Consider the following 17,966-nt stretch of genomic DNA (forward strand, 5'->3'; position numbering starts at 1 on the left):
GCCTACACAAAGGTGCCTTACAGAGGAATGAGGTGGGCTGAATGAAAACTTCTTTTTAAAATCCTTACAATAACTTGGGCTCAGATCCTGAGAATTCAAAGTAACCAGATTCTTCCCTTCCTTTGGCTTATAGTATGTTATAGTCTGTATTTCTTGCTGCCTCTCTGGTTCTGCTTTTTCAGGAACCTTTGAAGGCTTGCTCAGCCTCCTCTACCAAATACTAAATCTTGGAGTTTCTCAAAGCTTGACCACAGGCCCTCTATGCATCTCACTTTGTACTCTCTCCCGCAATCCATGCCGATGGCAGTACTTATCACCTATATGACATCGACTCCCAAATCCAGTCCTCCATCATAGATGTCCACTCTGAGGTCCAGAACTATAAACCCAACTGTTTAAAAAAACAATCTTAATGTTCTAATGCCTCAAACACAACTGGCTCCTTTCTTCCTGGAACCCCCATTTTAATAAATGGTACCACCATCAGGTATTTTCCAATAAATGGCACTATTTGGCCAGTCAGACACAGTATGTTTCCCACCTCCAATTCTCACCTCTCTCCCACTTCTCCTCCACAGTGCAACAAAAATAATTCTTATGAAACACAAATCTGATGTCCTCCCACTGCCCTTTATCATCTTATGTACCTTACTTCCCTTTTCAGCTAACTCTCCACACTCTTGTAATCCTTTTACATTCTATGCTCCATCCATCCCAATTTTTCAGTCACCTTGCTCAGCTCGTCTGCCTGGAACAGCCTTGTCCTCAGCACTTGCCAACCCTAGCTAATTTTTCAATGTCCTTCAAGCTTCAGCTTTCCTTCACAAAGTTTCTGATTCCCCTGAGGGTGACTAGGAGTCCCTGCTATATAAGTGCTTCCAGAGAACCTAATAGTTCCCTAAGCTCTTACACCATTTGAGAAGCTTATTTAACTGTGTTCTGCCAGGAGACTGTAAATTCCAAAAGGGCAAGAGCCTGTTAGCGTTGCTTATCATTGTACCCCTCATTGCCTTGATGGCACACAAATTAGTTGTTGACTAAATGATTGCCTATTCTCACAATTGAGGCCTTTCTCTTGACACTGGAATGCAGTCCCCTAACCTAACCCAACACTAAGTTTTCTTCAACATTCAACCTAGAACCCATACTCCCTAATCAACAATATCTTCTTGGTTATGTTCTACAACAAGAGCACTAACTTGGAGTAATGACTCCAAAAGGCGAACTAAGTAAGATAGTTCCAACCCTCTAAGAATTTACAATCTAGAAAAAAAAGAACTGTTAGTATAAGTTCCAATTAGGAGTATAAAATGTTCTGTGCTTTCAGAAAAAACATAAAATAAAAATCCCATCATTCAGCCCCTTCTTCAAACTCTTACAACACTCAAAGAGAGAACCACACTAGCTTGCACTTTAGTAGTTATATACTAGCTTCAATTTGCCCACTAGTTTGAAAAGATGCTAGTATTGAAGGCAGAGATACTGTATTATCTAATACCACACACCTTTCATAAGGAAAGGAAAACAATATAGTGGTTGCTGCATGGAGAGGGGTGGGGAACTGAGTAGAAGATGACCTTGTATCAAAATCCATTGTGATTATTTAAGTAAAAATTTTGTCTTCTAAGGTAAAACTTTATATAACTAAAATATGGTCTATGCATATGATCTTAATAATAACTTCTCTGAACACAAAAAAGAAGCCAGTAATAGAAAGGGATGGCTTCGGTAATATATTTAAATGATTCCAAATTTTTAAATTCTACTTAATATGCATTTTAGAAGTCTTATTTATTTTTGTGCAAAGGACACTATCAAATGAAAAGACCACTCATAAAACCAGAGAAAATACTTGCAAATCATATACCTCATAAGAGAAGTGTCTAGTATCCAAAATATACAAAGAACTCCTATAACTCAACAAAAAGACAATCCAATTTAAAAATGGGCAAAAGACCTGAATTGATACATCTCTCCGAAGACACACAAATGGCCAATTAACACATGAAAAGTTGCTCAACTTTATTAGTGAATAGGAAAATGCAAATCAAAACCACAAACAGAAACCACACCCACTAGAATAGCCAAAAAAATTTTAATGGAATATGTTGTGAGAGGTGGAGAAATTGGAACCCTCGTACATCACTGATAAGAATGTAAAATGGTACAAAGGACTTCAGAAAACAGTTTGGCAGTTCCTCAAAAAGTTAAACATAGAATTACCACATGATCTAGCAAATCCACTCCCAGGTATATGCCCAAAAGAACTGAAAACAAATGTTCAAACAAAAACTTCTAGGTGTATGTTCACCACAATACTATTCACAATAGCCAAAAGATAGAAACTCAAATGCCCATCAAAGGATGCATGAATAAACAAAATGTGGTATACAACAGATGATTATTCAGCCATACCTACTATAACACGGATGAGCCTTGAAAATGTTATACTAAGTCAAAGAGGTCTGACACAAAAGGTTACATATTACATGATTCCATTTATATGAAATATCCAGAATAGGCAAATCCACAGAGAAAATAGATTTGTGGTTGCCAGGTGCTGGGAAGAGGGGAAAATGGGGAGTGACCGCTTAATTGATACTGGGTTTCCACTTGGGGTGATAAAAAGTTCTGGAACTAGATTGTGGTCACGGTTGCACATGTTATGAATGTACGTAATACCACTGAATTGTAAAATGGTAAATTTTATGTGTATTTTACAACAATTTTTTAAAACCTTATTTATGACATTCTTGAAAAGACAAAATTATAGGGGAAAAAAGACGAGTTACCAAGGGCTGAGAGAAGTTGACTACAAAAGGGAGCAAGGAAACTTGGGGTGGGGGAAGGGAAGATATGATGGAACTATTTACAGCGTGATTGTGGTGCTCATGGTTACAATACTATCTGCATTCCTCAAAACTCAAAGAACTCTACAGCATATAAACTAAACCTCAATAAATCTGACATATAGGAAAGAGTATGTTTCTTTACAGTAAAGGTATAAAAGTAAAAGAACATTGATTTATTTTTAATAATTCGATATTTCATGTCTTATATTGCCTGCCATATTTTGTAGCCATTCTCAATGGAAAAGCAAAAATGTAGCACTGGATGCTCTCCAATGAAACCAGACTGTCAGTGTCTGAATTAATCAGGCATGAGAGCTGGAACTTTAAGCTAGGGAAGGATTAACCTAGCCAAGGTACAGAAAGAAAGAAAACAGTGCACTTAAACCAGTAAAAGACAACTGTTACCTAGACTAATAGTAAAAAAGTTCCAAATTTCTAGCAAGATAGTAATTTTACTCTTCAGCAATGCTTGAGAAATGCCTGAGATAAGTCCTTATAGCACTTTATTTTTTTAAAAAAGAAACACCCTGTAAATTCCTAATATTTTATTACCTACCCATTTTGATAGCTTTCATAAAAAATTTAAAGAGTCAAAGCACTGTCGCTGGCAAAATCAGAAAAATCATTGCCTGAGAGAGAGACAGGCAGTCCACTTCTAATTTATTTCACGTATTTAAGTATTATGAGGTTCTGTACCTCATCTGGCATAAATTCATTTCTTACTAGGCATTAAGAATATTGATAAAAGGTGGTATGCTTTTAATCTCCAATACAGATGTGAATTCAATTTTCAGCATTTAACAAAAAAAACCAATTTTGTTAATGCTAAATAATTGTTCACCTGAAGGCTTCCGAATCTAAGGCACCACGTTAACTGGACTCACTTTCTTCTGACCTTTATTTATTTATTTATTTATTTTGTGGTAATGCGGGCCTCGGACACGGACACGCAGGCTCAGCGGCCATGGCTCACGGGCCCAGCCGCTCCGCGGCATGTGGGATCTTCCCGGGACCGGGGCACAAACCCGTGTCCCCTGCATCGGCAGGCAGACTCTCAACCACTGCGCCACCAGGGAAGCCCTGACCTTTATTTTTAACCCAAGCTAGTTTACAGCCTTAAATAAAACCCTGCTTCAGCTACCATTTGCATCCCTTATCTTCCTCTTTTGTCAGCAAGTCCTGGAAGTACTTTAGAAACATCCCATTCGGCCTGGGAAAATGCCAAGATTGAAAGGAAATCTCTTACTGCGTGACCTCCCTAGTAGAGGAAGGACAAAAAGACTGAAAGTCTACCAAGAAACATGTCCCACCCCCTCACCTTCACGCAGACTCTCCAGTCATATGCCAAACATAGCCACTTAGGACACAGAAGATTAAGAATCACTAAGAGTTAAACACTAAAGAAATCCTAAAACGAAGTCTTGAGACCAGAGGGGGACTCTAATCAAGGATAGGGCAGAGTGTTTTATAATATAAGAAATGTGTGCGACCATCTTTTAAAAAGTCCTGGGGACTTCCCTGATGGTCCAGTGGCTAAAGCTCTGCACTCCCAATGCAGGGGGCCGGGGTTTGATCCCTGGTCAGGGAACTAGATTCCACATTCCGCAACTAAGAGTTTGCATGCCGCAACTGAAGATCCTGCAGCCGCATCTAAAAGATTCCACACGCTGCAACGAAGATCCCACCACAACCAAATAAATAAATATTTAAAAACATAAAAAGTCCTGAAAACTGGGGTGGGGGGGGCCAAAACAAACAAATAAGTAAATAAAAATCAAAAGTCCTGAAAACAGGCAAATAATGACTGTAGAGTTATTCTGATAAAGTTCCTCTGACTAATAGACTCAAGCATACACCCAAGGGACTAACATGCTTGTGAGATTCTCTAACAATTACATATTTTAAATTTTCCCTTTAAAAATAATCCAAAAAAGCACTGTGGTACAAATATGTACTGTGTAACAGATAACATCATTACCACTTTTTTTTTTTTTTACAGGTCAAGAAAAATGATGTGGTTGCCAAAAATCACTTGTAACACATCAAGAAAAAGTAAATACTAGGCAATTTAGACACAGGTATTTTTAAAGAAAACTATTACCAAGTTAGGCTCTACTGCCACAATGGTATGGTATACCCTACAAATCCTGGGCAGAGTCAAGGATGTGGGCATCGAAAAAGCAATATTCTAACATGCATCCCTTAACATGTAACACATCTTAAATATAATGGCAAGTAGGGAAAAGACACTGATTTTCATATTCCACACATGATTCTCAACAGAGGAAGACATTACCAGAAATATCTTTAGGCCATTCTCAAATCAGACACATGACCCCCAAGCCCAACCCTCTTAAACAAATAAATACACCTTAGAGAGAAATCTAAAACACTTGGTTCTATTTCTAACTTTACCAACATAATTATATGAAGACAGCAAATGGATTTTTAAATGGACTCTGACTCCTTTCAACATGTCCAGTAACTCCTTTAGGACCTATCTCCTTAGGTATCCTGGGGTAGGAAATAACACTATTAAACACCAAACTGGTAAAGAAACATACTACCTGTAATCAGTGGTATCATGGTAAAGTATGTATGGTAAACCCTCCTACTTAAGCATTGGAACCTCTTTTTCAGAGGTGATCTTGAACAGCCATATCCTCCCCTGCTTAAACATAAACAAATAAAAATGTCTCATAGATAAATCTCAAAAGACATGGGCTCCTAAATCAAATAGTTGGGAAAGGAAGACATTTTTCACAAAAACCAGATTACTCTTCTAACTGCAGAAATATTTATTAAATGAAGACAGTTTGGGGTAGTTATTGAAATATTCTAGTAAACAGCAATCAAGCGCCAAGAAACAGCACTCCAACTGTGCTCAGCAGTGGCCAGAAATACACTGAGGTATTTAAAGTATTTAGCTATAAGTTTGAGAAAGCTATGAAACAGTTCAAAATCATCACTTAAGCCACTTTAAACTCAAAAGGCCTATACAAACTCAAAAGGCCTATACAAACCCTATCTCTTTCTTTTGTTATATTTTACACTAAACACACTTGTATCAGATCGATTTAAGTGGTATAAAATAAGAACTTTAAAACGAAAGAGAAAAATCAATGTTTCTAGATATGAAGTTCCTTAGGAGGCAGTATTTACCCATTTTGAGTAAATTTATAGTGCTACAATGTAAAATAGTACCAAAATCTCATGAAAGCTTAATACTGTATATACACTACGTAATGATACAAAATTTCATTAATTCCTATCTGTTTAGAAGATGTATGTGGTTCTTCTTTTTTTATGTATTTCAAACTATTACATTGCCAGAGGCTATCCTTTCCATGATTCCATGATTTCCCTACTCCCTTTAAAACAAACATACATACGTACTAGAGTAGGGGAGAAAACGCAATGCAGCATTCAACTGATGTTCTTATAAGAATCAGTTTTTAAATTCCAACTGTATAATGAAAGTTAAGCAAGGTACAAGCTACCTTTTAACCTACCCTGTCTCTATTTAATTCCATTTGCACCTGCCCTACAATAAATGCAGTCAGAAAGATTAGATTATTTTTGTTGTCTCACAATTTCAACTGGTATCAAGTTCTTAAAGTGTGAATTATAAGATATATAGAAAAAATAATAAAGAATGATGCAGACCTACAGTCAAATTCCTCATTGGCCAATTTGAAACAGGATGATAGCCTAATGGAAATTTTCATTCTAGAAGCCTATAAGTAGAAAATGTAAAAAGAAAAGCCACTATTATACTAAGGATGGCAAATGCCATACCTAATAGAAATTTAACAATTATATGAGCTTCCAGTCATATATCCTCTAAGACACTTGACATAAATGCCCTTCATGAAACTTTTAGAAGTTACCACACACACACACACACACACACATTCTAGGTACTCAGAGTTCTAGAAGAGAAAAATGAAATTTGAACTAGAGCGTGGGTGCATGTGTGTAGTAAATTCTAACTTTTTGAGGAAGAGATAAAAGAGGGAGGTTCTTTAAAATTCCAAATTTGATTCAGATGTGACAACATAAATATCATTTGTATAGCATTTTACAGTTTTGAAAGTAATTTCCCAAACTTTATCTTTAACCCTCACAACCCTGCGTCTTAGGGAATGCATCCCTCCTCAGAGGGACAGCTGGTAACGTCAGTACAAAAGACCTCTGTCTTCCCATTCTTAGTCCATTGCTATTTTCATGACCCCAGCCTCTCCTAAGACAAATATTTGTAAAGGATCAAAACTAAAAATGCACACATTCTTAAAAATAAATATACCTTAGAGAAGAATCTAAAACACTCTGGTTCTACTTCTAACTTCTCCAATGTAATTATACTAAGACAACAAGTGGATTTTTAAATGGACTAAAAGAGCAGGGAGAAGAGCACTGTGGTGTAATTTTCACATCTTCAATAAGATTACAATAAAAACACAGGGAATACTAGCATTATAGTAACTATACAAGATAGGCCACTTTAATTAAATAAAAGGCTGCTTTTACAAAACTTTGTCTTATAGTCAGTCAATTGATTACCACCCCCCAACACACTTTTATTAAGCATAAGTTCATCTTTAGTTTCAGTATTTTCAAAAAAGGAACAAGATACCACATATGAAAATTACATCAATATTTCAAATAATGACAATTAATCACTTATAACAGAATTCTAACTCAAGTCCTTCAAAAACAATACAAACTGTACCTCAGGGTAGATTCCTCTAAACCAGACTAATGAATAGACACTAAATCTCAAGGTTCATTGTCTTACTTCTGGAAAACCATTTTCATTTTTCTTCAAATTTATCAGAAGAATATAAGGACAGGAAGAAAAACAATCAATCTTTTTAGGAAAGAAAATCCAGGATGTGTTTTCTTTCCAATTAAATATGCATTAATTCATCTGTACAATACTATGTGATACTGGTGATCATCTTTGGATCTTTTTAATCATCAAATCAGAAGAGAGTCCCATTCTATAGAGAACAGACAAAAAGTCTGACATTTTTCCTCAAATTAATAGATTTTTCTGCCTAATTTCTGGCAAACTGCAGGAAGTCAACATACACTCTGTCATTAGGGCAATGAGTCTGAATTTCCAGTGTCAGAATCAAAGCAAAGAGACTGGAAATAAAGTGATATATTTCAGACAAGGATTCCAGGGTCCATATTACTAGGAATATAAACTAGGGAGACCCTTAAGAGGCAGGATAGCAAGAGTCATAGGTTGCTTCAAAGAACTAATATTCCAAGATGAAAGTTAAAATTTCAAACACACACACTGACACACACACTCCATATACACACATCTTTTTAAATCAGAAGATGAAAATGCTAAAGAGGAGACAGTAAAGATAATTTTTCAATTAAATTTAAATAAGAGGGAAAATTTTAATTCAAAGAACTTCAGTAAAAAACAAGATTGTTGCCAATGCTGTCATATACAGAGGAAAAACTAATACATGTCACTATATAGTCCAAGACATGCTTATTAGTGACGGCTTTTGCCTAATCAGCAGAAAAGGTATTAATATATTAGATGCCACCCAAAAATAAAAATCTAGTAAATACTAAGTTCAACAATTTTTTTAAAAAATCTGCACACAGATACATATAATTACCTTAGGCCACTGCAGAGCTTGTAATAATTTTCTTGTGGACCTATAAGAGCACTGCTGAGGTGCTTTATTGATGATAAAAAGGGTAAAGGAAAAAAGTAGTGCCTTTCCTTATAAACAAAGAAATAGCAGAATTTAGTAAGTTCCATACCAAAAAGCAATCTACAATTCTGATACCAGAAACTCTTTTTTTTTAATTTATTTATTTTATTTTATTTATTCTTGGCTGCATTGGGGCGTTGTTGCTGTGCGCGGGTTTTTGTCTAGTTGCAGCACACAGGACTCTCATTGCGGTGGTTTCTCTTGTTGCGGTGCACCGGCTCTAGGCACCACGGCTTCAGTAATTGTGGCTCACGAGCCCTAGAGCGCAGGCTCAGCAGTTGTGGCACATGGGCTTAGTTGCTCCGCGGCATGTGGGATCTTCCGGGACTGGGCTCAGACCCGTGTCCCCTGCATTGGCAGGCGGATTCTTAACCCACTGCACCACCAGGGAAGCCAGAAATTCCTCTTTTGGGGGGAGGGGGGAGGTGGGGGGGGCTGTGTGGTTTGTAGGGTCTTAGTTCCCCCTCCAGGGATCAAACCCAGGCCCTGGCAGTGAAAGCGCCAAACCACTGGACTACCAGGGAATTCCCCAGAAACTCCTCTTTTGAAAAAGATTTTTAAGTAATAAACACAAAAAGTCTGTAACAGGTTTTTAAATAATAAACATGAGATCCTAGACACGCTATGAATAGCAACATTAACTTCCTAAGGAATGATTTCTAACAGGAATACAATCTCCTTTTTTCAAAGGGTATGAAGATTAATATGAAAGAAGTAATTCACTATGAAAGAAACCTGTTGATTCTGGAAATTTTGGATTTCAGTCATTCCCCAATCAGCAGGCATACAACTGGCAAGAGGTTTGTTTCCTCAGGCCTTCTAATGGAATGTCAAAAGAGGCTCAACCCACCCAGTGCTTAACTTTTTGGTGATTAGACTGTTTAAATAATGTACAAATAGATACAACAGATATGGGATAAACTGTCAATGTATAAATTAACTTTATGTGAGCAGAGTATTTCTTCAAGATGGATAAAACCTATGAATCTTAAATGGCCATAGTCTGATCTGGTCACCTCAGTCCACTAGAACATTGTCCCTTTGAACCTGTACAATCACCTTACTTAAGTTGCTGCCTCCGGCTAACCAAGCTGCTGTACAAGGAACAGTTCCTCTCAAAATGCCTCCTACAGTTACAGTGTTCTAAGCCCTGCAGTTAACTCTAAACACAAAAACAAACTTGCAGAATTCCATTTTCATGTATTTACTCGAGAAAGGACACTCAAATTTAGAGTGTTTACTATTTATTGACGCACTGGTAGGGAAGAAGGGATACAGAAGTAAAACCATTATACAATGCATGCATACATAAAGGTTATGTCTTACTGGGGAAGACACACACAAAAAAACTCAGATAGTGAGTGTTATTAGAGAAGCCTGGTGCTTCTCACTGAGGGGGTGCACTTAGGCTGAGATAGCATGAAAACACCCAGGTCAAGCACTCTGAGAAGAACAATCTATGCAGTAGCTACACAGCAAGAACAGGACTTGCAAAGGCCCTTAAGACAGAAATGAGTTTGGGGAGTGCTTTAGGCTAAGTACACAGAACAGTAGAGAAAATGACAGGCTCAGCCTTCAGGGACAAACTAGTTGGGAGAACAAAAAAAGGTTGAAGTGATAAGCACAGTTCCCTTTCATTGTAGACCTGTACCAAGATTTGGAAAGATCACAGAGGGCAGAGGGTAGGGTAAGGATCTTAAGGGAAGTGCAATGTTTAGGTTGGGGAGAGGACAAAAAAACAGAGCTACCAACGGTAGGTTCAAGAGGGAAGAGAAAAGTCCGTGAACCTGTATAGTTCACAGGAATAAATTTAGCCAACAAACTTAGGAGAGCTCCTCTGTGTTCCAGGACTCAAATGCCTGAAAAGGTTAACAGTGGATCCACCATCTGAAACTGTTTTCACAAGGATCTTCAGATATCCCAAGTTTGTTTATAGCAAAAGAGGAATAACAGAACTATGTTGAAGATGACGAGGTTATCAATCTTCAGAAACCATAAGTTGGTAATAAATCATAAGATAATATTCAAAAATTTCCTGTCTATAATAACTTTTAAGGTAAGATCCACATGTACACACTGCCAGGGTTTTTGTTTTTTTTTTTTGGGGTGGGTGGGTGCAGTGGGAAGGGAAGTTATCCAACTGCAAAGTCATTGTGTATCTGTATCTTGATCAGGATTATGGTTACACAGGTGTATACATTTGTCAAAAATCACTCAACTTAAGACCTATACATGGATAAATTTTATCTCAAAAAAGTAACAAGTTCAAAAAACAATTCAACTAAGAGAGAAAAAGTACCGTCAACTAATATAAGATGGAGCAGAACATAATAAAAACATATACATACACCTGAAACTAATATGTTGTATGTCAGTTATACCTCAATTTAAAAAAAAGAACACAAATGTCTCCCTAAAAATTTAATAGGTTATATTCTACATTAAAAAAAGTAATAAGCTGGAGTATTTCATACAGGAATTAAACCACAAAATGTCTGCAACCTTCACTGTTAGACCTCTAAACAAGAGGGGATGTGTTTTATTTTCTAGTCCCCAAAATAAAATGGATTCTGAGAAAACTTTAAGATAGTCAAAGACAGGTAAGCAGAAAACAATATGAAGAGATACCAAACAAATGACAGCTTGTGTGAATCTATAAAGGGAGGTCCACTGAAAGCCGCCTCAGGGATTTATTTTAGGTGATTAGGATTGGGAAAGAAAATCAAGTAAGCAAGTGCCAAGCAGTGAAAGCAGGAAAGCCTAAATTTAAAAGTTGTGAGAACTCAGTGTTCAAAAAAAACCATCAACCACACTCCATTTTGTGTATATGATCATCCTATATAATGTAAGTGTCCTAACCTGAATTGTAGTGTGAGCAGATATAAAGTATCACTTTAGTGATCACCCTCAATCAACACCAGATAACAAATAAGGGGCTCTTGCTTATGGAAATTCCATATATTGAGCTGAATACTTTTGTCTGAATTTAAACCATGAATTATAAACAATATTCAGGTCCTCAACAGTCTCTTGTCTAGACTGTTCCAACTGCCTCCTACTGTGGTTACACACACACACACACACACACACACACACACAACTAATTTTAATCTTCCTCAATTACGCCACTTCCATGCTGGTAAAACTTCAGTAGTTCCCTAAAGTCATTCCAAACACGTCCAGTATGATTCAAGACCTACAATACAGCCCCACTCCAGCTCTTAAGTTTCATCTCTTATTTGTATCACACCTCACAAATACCCCATCCTTCTAACCAAACTGGTAACATTTTACCAAGGACAACTTGCATTTTGCCATTTCCCTGCTTTCTTCTATTTTTTGATCCCCCCCCCCCAAATTTACTATCAAAATAGAACAGATCAATTTCATGGTCCCACTGCCCCCTACTCAACTATACAGCTTTCCCTCCTCTGACTCTCCAAGTTTTAAACTGTAAACCACATATAAAAAGAATTTTACCAAGAATTATATCACAATTAATATCCATATACTGCTTTACCTTTTTACAAAGCCCTTTCTTATCCCCCATACTAACCGATAATCTCCTTAAAGACAGTAGCTCTATTAGTCATAAAAATCCCTACAGGATCACTATTTCCTGAATTAGAACATTTTCATTGAATTAGAATATTTCACAATCTCCTATTTTTTAAAAAACCCTTCAGTTATACTCTCAACTTAAAAAGGAACCACAACAGAAGGGGGAAAAGGGTTCAATTTAAAGATAAAATTGCCATATGTTTCATAAGGAATATATTTTATTCTATAATGGAAAAAATAAACTTTCCCCCCAAATTAAACACCCATACACAATTATCTGGAACTCCTTAATGTACATGAAAATCTGTGGTACAGAATTGGCAACCATTAAATCCTGTTTAACTAAAGCTCTATTTATAGTTATAAAATATGTAACTCCACTTAATTTCACCCTTTATGTATTTCACTATATTATGCACCTATGGACATCAGACAGTACAGACTCATAAAAGGCTGAATAGACAACTCTAGTTTCAAAAATCCAGCTTCTCACAATGTCAGACATACTAGTTTTTGGCTTTTCTATCTTCACAGCCCTCTTCCCCATCTTTTGGTCTGTGACAATGGAGAATGAAGGTATTTGTACTTGTGAGAACTTCAATCTGTCTACATTTTACCAAAAATAGAAGCTGTCTTTAATATACAGTTTCATCCTTTTAGAACTGTAGAAAGATCTTAACATTGGGCACAGTAAGATACCCAAGATATATCTGTTAAACGAATAAAGTCTTAAGATGCCCAAGTGTGGAAGTAAAATTATGTGTTTTCATTTGACAACGCTCACTCTTGCTTGTTGAACTAATCTATATTTGACTCCAATGTCAAATCAGTCTTGTCATCTTGGAGAATTAAAATGAACAATATAACAAATTACACACTTTTTTTTTTTTTGCTTCACCGCCTGGCATGCAGGATCTTAGTTCGCCAAACAGGGATCAGACCCGCGCTCCCTGCAGTGGAAGCCCAGGAGTCTTAACCACTAGACCACCAGGGAAGTCCCATATACACTTAATTTTAAAACAAATCATTCTGATCTCTATCTTGATTGGTGCACCCAGAAGATTACTCCCCAAAATAAAGTCAAGAAAAGGAGAGACTGGTTAGTGCCAGTAATAAAACCACTCATTTGCCTAATCATTCTTAAATGTTAATGGAGGGGCTGCGCTGGTGGCGCAGCAGTTGAGAATCCGCCTGCCAATGCAGGGGACACGGGTTCAAGCCCTGGTCCGCGAAGATCCCACATACCGCAGAGCAACTAAGCCTGTGCGCCACAACTACTGAGCCTGCACTCTGGAGCCCGCGAGCCGCAACTACTGAGCCTGCGCGCCTAGAGCCTGTGCTGTGCAACAAGAGAAGCCACTGCAATGAGAAGCCCAAGCACCGCAACGAAGAGTAGCCCCGGCTCGCTGCAACTAGAGAAAGCCCGCGCACAGCAACGAAGACCCAACGCAGCCAAAAATACATAAATAAAATAAATTTATTTTAAAAAAAGTTAATGGAGAGTACAGTGAATGAAAACGAAGAAAATGCTTTCTGCTAGAGGTATGCTTTTAGCAAAGGTGGGCTTGCTCTGTTGCCACACGACACTAGTCTATTCAGCCACCTGGAACACTTCCTGTCAATACGTGTGAAGTATCAGGTGTGGCCATCATTGACTCAACAGTCGGTTTCCAGACTAACTGACAAACTAACACTAAAAGAAACCAAGCAAAAATTGCTTTTTTAAATCCTACTTTTCAAAAAGACTAAATCTAGTAAAATAGAACCCAAAAAAATCAGACAAGGACTGGTACAGAAAGGCAAAAAAAAATTTTTTTAAACCAAAATGACTCTGATGAACCATACGGAATGTGCCTGCATTTGAAGATGTTTAGAAAAACAAACCCCCATTTAAGCAAGGGGAAAAATCGAGCTCCATTCTGTCAGTTAACTGGAGTCTGTCACCTTTCTAAAGTGAAGAGGGTACAGAATAACCACCTCAAATTTAACTCATGAAAATTTATGACTTGGCAAACACCTGAAGTTTTTTATTGGCTATTTAACAAAACAATTAGGCAACAGTGCAAAGAAATCAAGTTTTGCTATGGCGTACTGTCCATACTTTTCTATTCCTTCCTCTACAAAAAAGTCAAGTATTTCCAACATCCTAATCAACTGTTGCTCCATGTAACCAAGGGCATCTCACAGTATCTGTCTACCTAGGCAATAAGTTCTGAGACTGTGAAACAGCACAGCTTCCAAGAATGCATACATCCTCCCCCACACACAGCCAAGAAATAAAGTACTTGAAAAAAAACAGACAATACTAATAACCCACGTACATATTCCACAACTATATAAGCCATTCTGCTTCATACCTGTCAAATTAAGCCAGGTGATCTCAACCCATAGCTGCAACTGGGCTACTCCATTTATTTAGAAACACAAGCTACAACTTATTCTTTTCCAGAAGCTCCAGGACTATTTGTGAAGGGCACTTTATTTAGTCCTCTAAAGGGATACTGTGTACATTCTTTTACATATGCTGACCACAGTACTGAAAAATAATGGAAAATCTACTGTCAAAGAGCTCTCAAATGTCAAATTCAAGCTCATTTATCATCTAATTCATTAGATGCAAAAAAAAATCAAATTTCACACATTTCAATGAACATACAAAAGAATGTCAATTACAGATAAAAATACCAAAACTAGTTAACTGATTTTATGTAAAGCAGGCATAAACCCTAAGTGGTAAAGAACAAGTAAAACTATGCTTTCAAAACATTTTTTTTTAACTACTTATCTCAATTCTAGGCTCAGGCATTAACTTTTAAAGTCACCTAGTTATATACACCCGATCTCAACAGACACAGGATTTGGGAAGGCATATTAAACAGAATGAGATGTGTACCACTCAGTAGCCAAAAGAGTACTTTGATTTTTCTATCAAGTATTAAAGTGTTACCTTCGAACATCTTACCAAATTATTTCCAAACACTGCTGGAATTACATGAAACCATCAAGAAGCAAAAGTCATCCCAACAACGTGTGTTTGTCTAACATTTATTTGGCCAGTTCCTGGACAATCATATGGCAAGTGTGCTTCAAAGTATGAGAGCTCCATGAATCAACTAACCCCAAAATATTATATACGTTTAGGAAGTTCTTCTAGGCGCTGGGCTAAGTTCCAAGATAGTCTTGAGTATTACAAGCACTTATTCAGTAAGAGAGATAAGAATAAATTAGTCCTAAATTAGGTACAACTGCCCCATGATTAATCAGAAAGACACGAAAATTAATTTTTTTTAAGAAGTCGATGCTCCGCAGGGAGTTTCCTGGTGGCCTAGTGGTTAGGATTCCGTGCTTCCACTACCGAGGCCCAGGTTCCATCCCTGGTTGGGCAACTGAGATCCTGCAATCGGCCCGGGGTGGCCAAAAAGTGGTGGGGGGGGGGGCGGGAACAAAACTCGATCCTCCTCATATACTCATTTCCAACTAGGCCCCAAACCTGTCTGAAATCAAATCAAATTCTCTACTCCTCTAAGCAACTGTCCGTACAAGTGTCCGGGTATGAATTGCTCTCCGCCAGAGTAACTGCCCCTGCACTTGGGGAAAACTTCATTTCCTAGTACCAGGGTCGGTCGGCCCCATTAACACAGTCACAATCTAGTCTCATGCTCCACAACTACGCTGTTGTCAGAGTAATGCCTTGGAGTGCTGGGTTTTGTTTTGTTTTTTTAATATTAACACGTGGGGGTCACAGAAGGGATCCCAGTTAAGGAAATCTTTCACGTGGGGACTCAAAGGGTTAAAGATCAGGGAAGTTAATGGGTAACAGAGAGGGTCCCGTACTCTCAGGATCCCCCAACTCATATCCCAACTTGAGGGCAAGGTGGCAAGTAAAAAGTGCCCCCACCGCCAGGTCCCCCTTCCTTCACCCAACTCCTAGGCCAGTGCCTTCTCCCGGCGCCCTGGCTCTTGGCTCCAGCCCCCGAGTTGAAATGCAGGGAGAGGGGAGGCATTTAGGCCTCGCCTCCCAGCGGCCTTCCTCCCCCGGCCGGGGCGGGAGGGGACCCAGGAAGCCGCGCCTGGTTCCCCGGGGCGGGGGATGGGGTGGGGGGAGGAGGGTGGAGAGCCTAGGCCGCGCCTCCCACCCCGGCGGTCCTAGGCCTCGGCCCGCCCGAGGCGGGGCCCGGGGTCGGGTCGGCGAGCTGGGCGCCGGCTCACCCACCTGGGTTGCCAGTCATTCCAGCTCCGCGGGTACTTGGTGCCGCCGCCGCCGCCGCTGCTCAGCCGAGACCCCGGGGCTCTGCGGCTCATTACCTTCCCCGACACGACATGGCCAAGCGCCGCCGCCCGAAGAAGCGCGAGTCGCCGCCCGAACCGGCCGCCGCCGACACTCCGCTCCGGCCCGGGTCAGAGGAGGAAGCCGAGCAGGAGGAGGAGGCGGCGGAGGGCGGGGGAGGCGGACGGCCGTTCCGGGTTCCGCCTGAGCCCGCAGCGCAGGACTGGGAGGCGGGAGCGGCGCGGTGAGAGGGAGGCGGAGGAAGGGGAGGCGACGTCTCTTACAGGGCCGTACGCGGCCCGCGACGCCGGGGCGCAGGAGGAGGAGAACAGCGAGGAGGAGGCGGTGGCCGCGGATCCTCAAGCTCACACAGCCACGGCTACCCCACCTCCCGACTCCGCCCGCCGCGCCGCCGCTGCCGCACGGCATGCTGGGAGTGAGGGGCGGGGCCGGCGCCCGCCGGGCCAGGGGAGAGGGGCGGGGCCGAATCGGAAGGGCGGGGCCTGGGGCGGGGGCGGGGCCGGGCTCAGCGAGCGGACGATCCTCCCGCGCCCTGCGGTATTCTGCACTATCCGCGGACCTCGCCGAGGTCTGGCCCCGCCGCAGGGGATCACGGGAGAGGGGAATCTCCGCCACCACTCCCACACGCACACCCTCCCACATAAGCCCGGGAAAACACCTGACCCCTTGAGGGCCGGGCAGTAAGGTGTAAACAAGCATCCAATTAAGAACCTGGGGTGCCCTTGCTGGGGGGGGGGGGGCGCGCGCGCGCGCACACACACACACACACACACACACACACACACACGGAGGCGTGCCTTTAGGGTTCACGTGCCTCCACGTTCCTCACCTTCTACGGTAAAAAGTGGAAATTAAAAAAAAAAGAGAGAGGGTGGGTATCTATTTACCCAGCCAACGCCTGAAATGCCCATGGAGTCCTGACACCTCGACCATTTCTTCACATTGCAAAAAACTAAATTAAATCGAGAAAGCGGAGTACTCTCAAGCACCAGACCCGATTCCCTGCAATGTGAAATATGCTCTGAAATCCTCTCACCGTTACACTTGCCCACCTTCCCCTCCAAAAAGAGTCGGGGGGCTGGGGGGCAAACCTGAGCACTCTCTCCCCCACAGCGACAGTCCGCCAGAAAGACTTCACTAAAGCATCTGATACATGATGTGAATGCCATCCATATACATTGAGAAAAGGTCAGCAAGATGCACATCGAACAGGTAACAGGAGTTACCTTTGGGGAGGATAGTAAAAAGGATCTTACCCTTGTCTGCACAGAGGGTCTTAACCTATTTTATGTTGCAAGAAGAAAGTCTTTATATGTTGCTTGTGTGATTTAAAATGGTTACCAAAAGTACTTGAGATTATGAGGTGTTACACACTCATCCCGCTTCAACCCTGGGCTCCTTTCTTGTGCACAGCAACCCCTCATAAAGGTATGATCCTGCCAGTTCTAGAGGATAGAAAGTTAGATTTTCAAAAGCACTTTTCTCCCCTCTCCCCTCCACCCATTCAGGAAAAAAGAA

The 17,966-nt window shown here is 40.3% G+C and overlaps 1 protein-coding gene across 2 annotated transcripts in view; it reads right to left on the minus strand.

Moving 5' to 3' along the window:
* The window catches only part of SMG1 (SMG1 nonsense mediated mRNA decay associated PI3K related kinase), a 97,842-nt gene extending 80,922 nt beyond the window's left edge, over window positions 1–16,920 (minus strand). For both annotated transcript variants that reach the window (XM_079945325.1, XM_079945326.1), the window contains exon 1: window positions 16,374–16,920. In XM_079945325.1, coding sequence (XP_079801451.1) covers window positions 16,374–16,462 — 89 coding nt within the window. In that variant the 5' untranslated portion in view covers window positions 16,463–16,920. The remainder of the gene's footprint in view (window positions 1–16,373) is intronic.
* Between the last annotated feature and the right edge of the window lie 1,046 nt (window positions 16,921–17,966).

The sequence above is a fragment of the Stenella coeruleoalba genome (assembly GCF_951394435.1).
Source record: "Stenella coeruleoalba genome assembly, chromosome: 15".
NCBI lineage: Eukaryota > Metazoa > Chordata > Mammalia > Artiodactyla > Delphinidae > Stenella > Stenella coeruleoalba.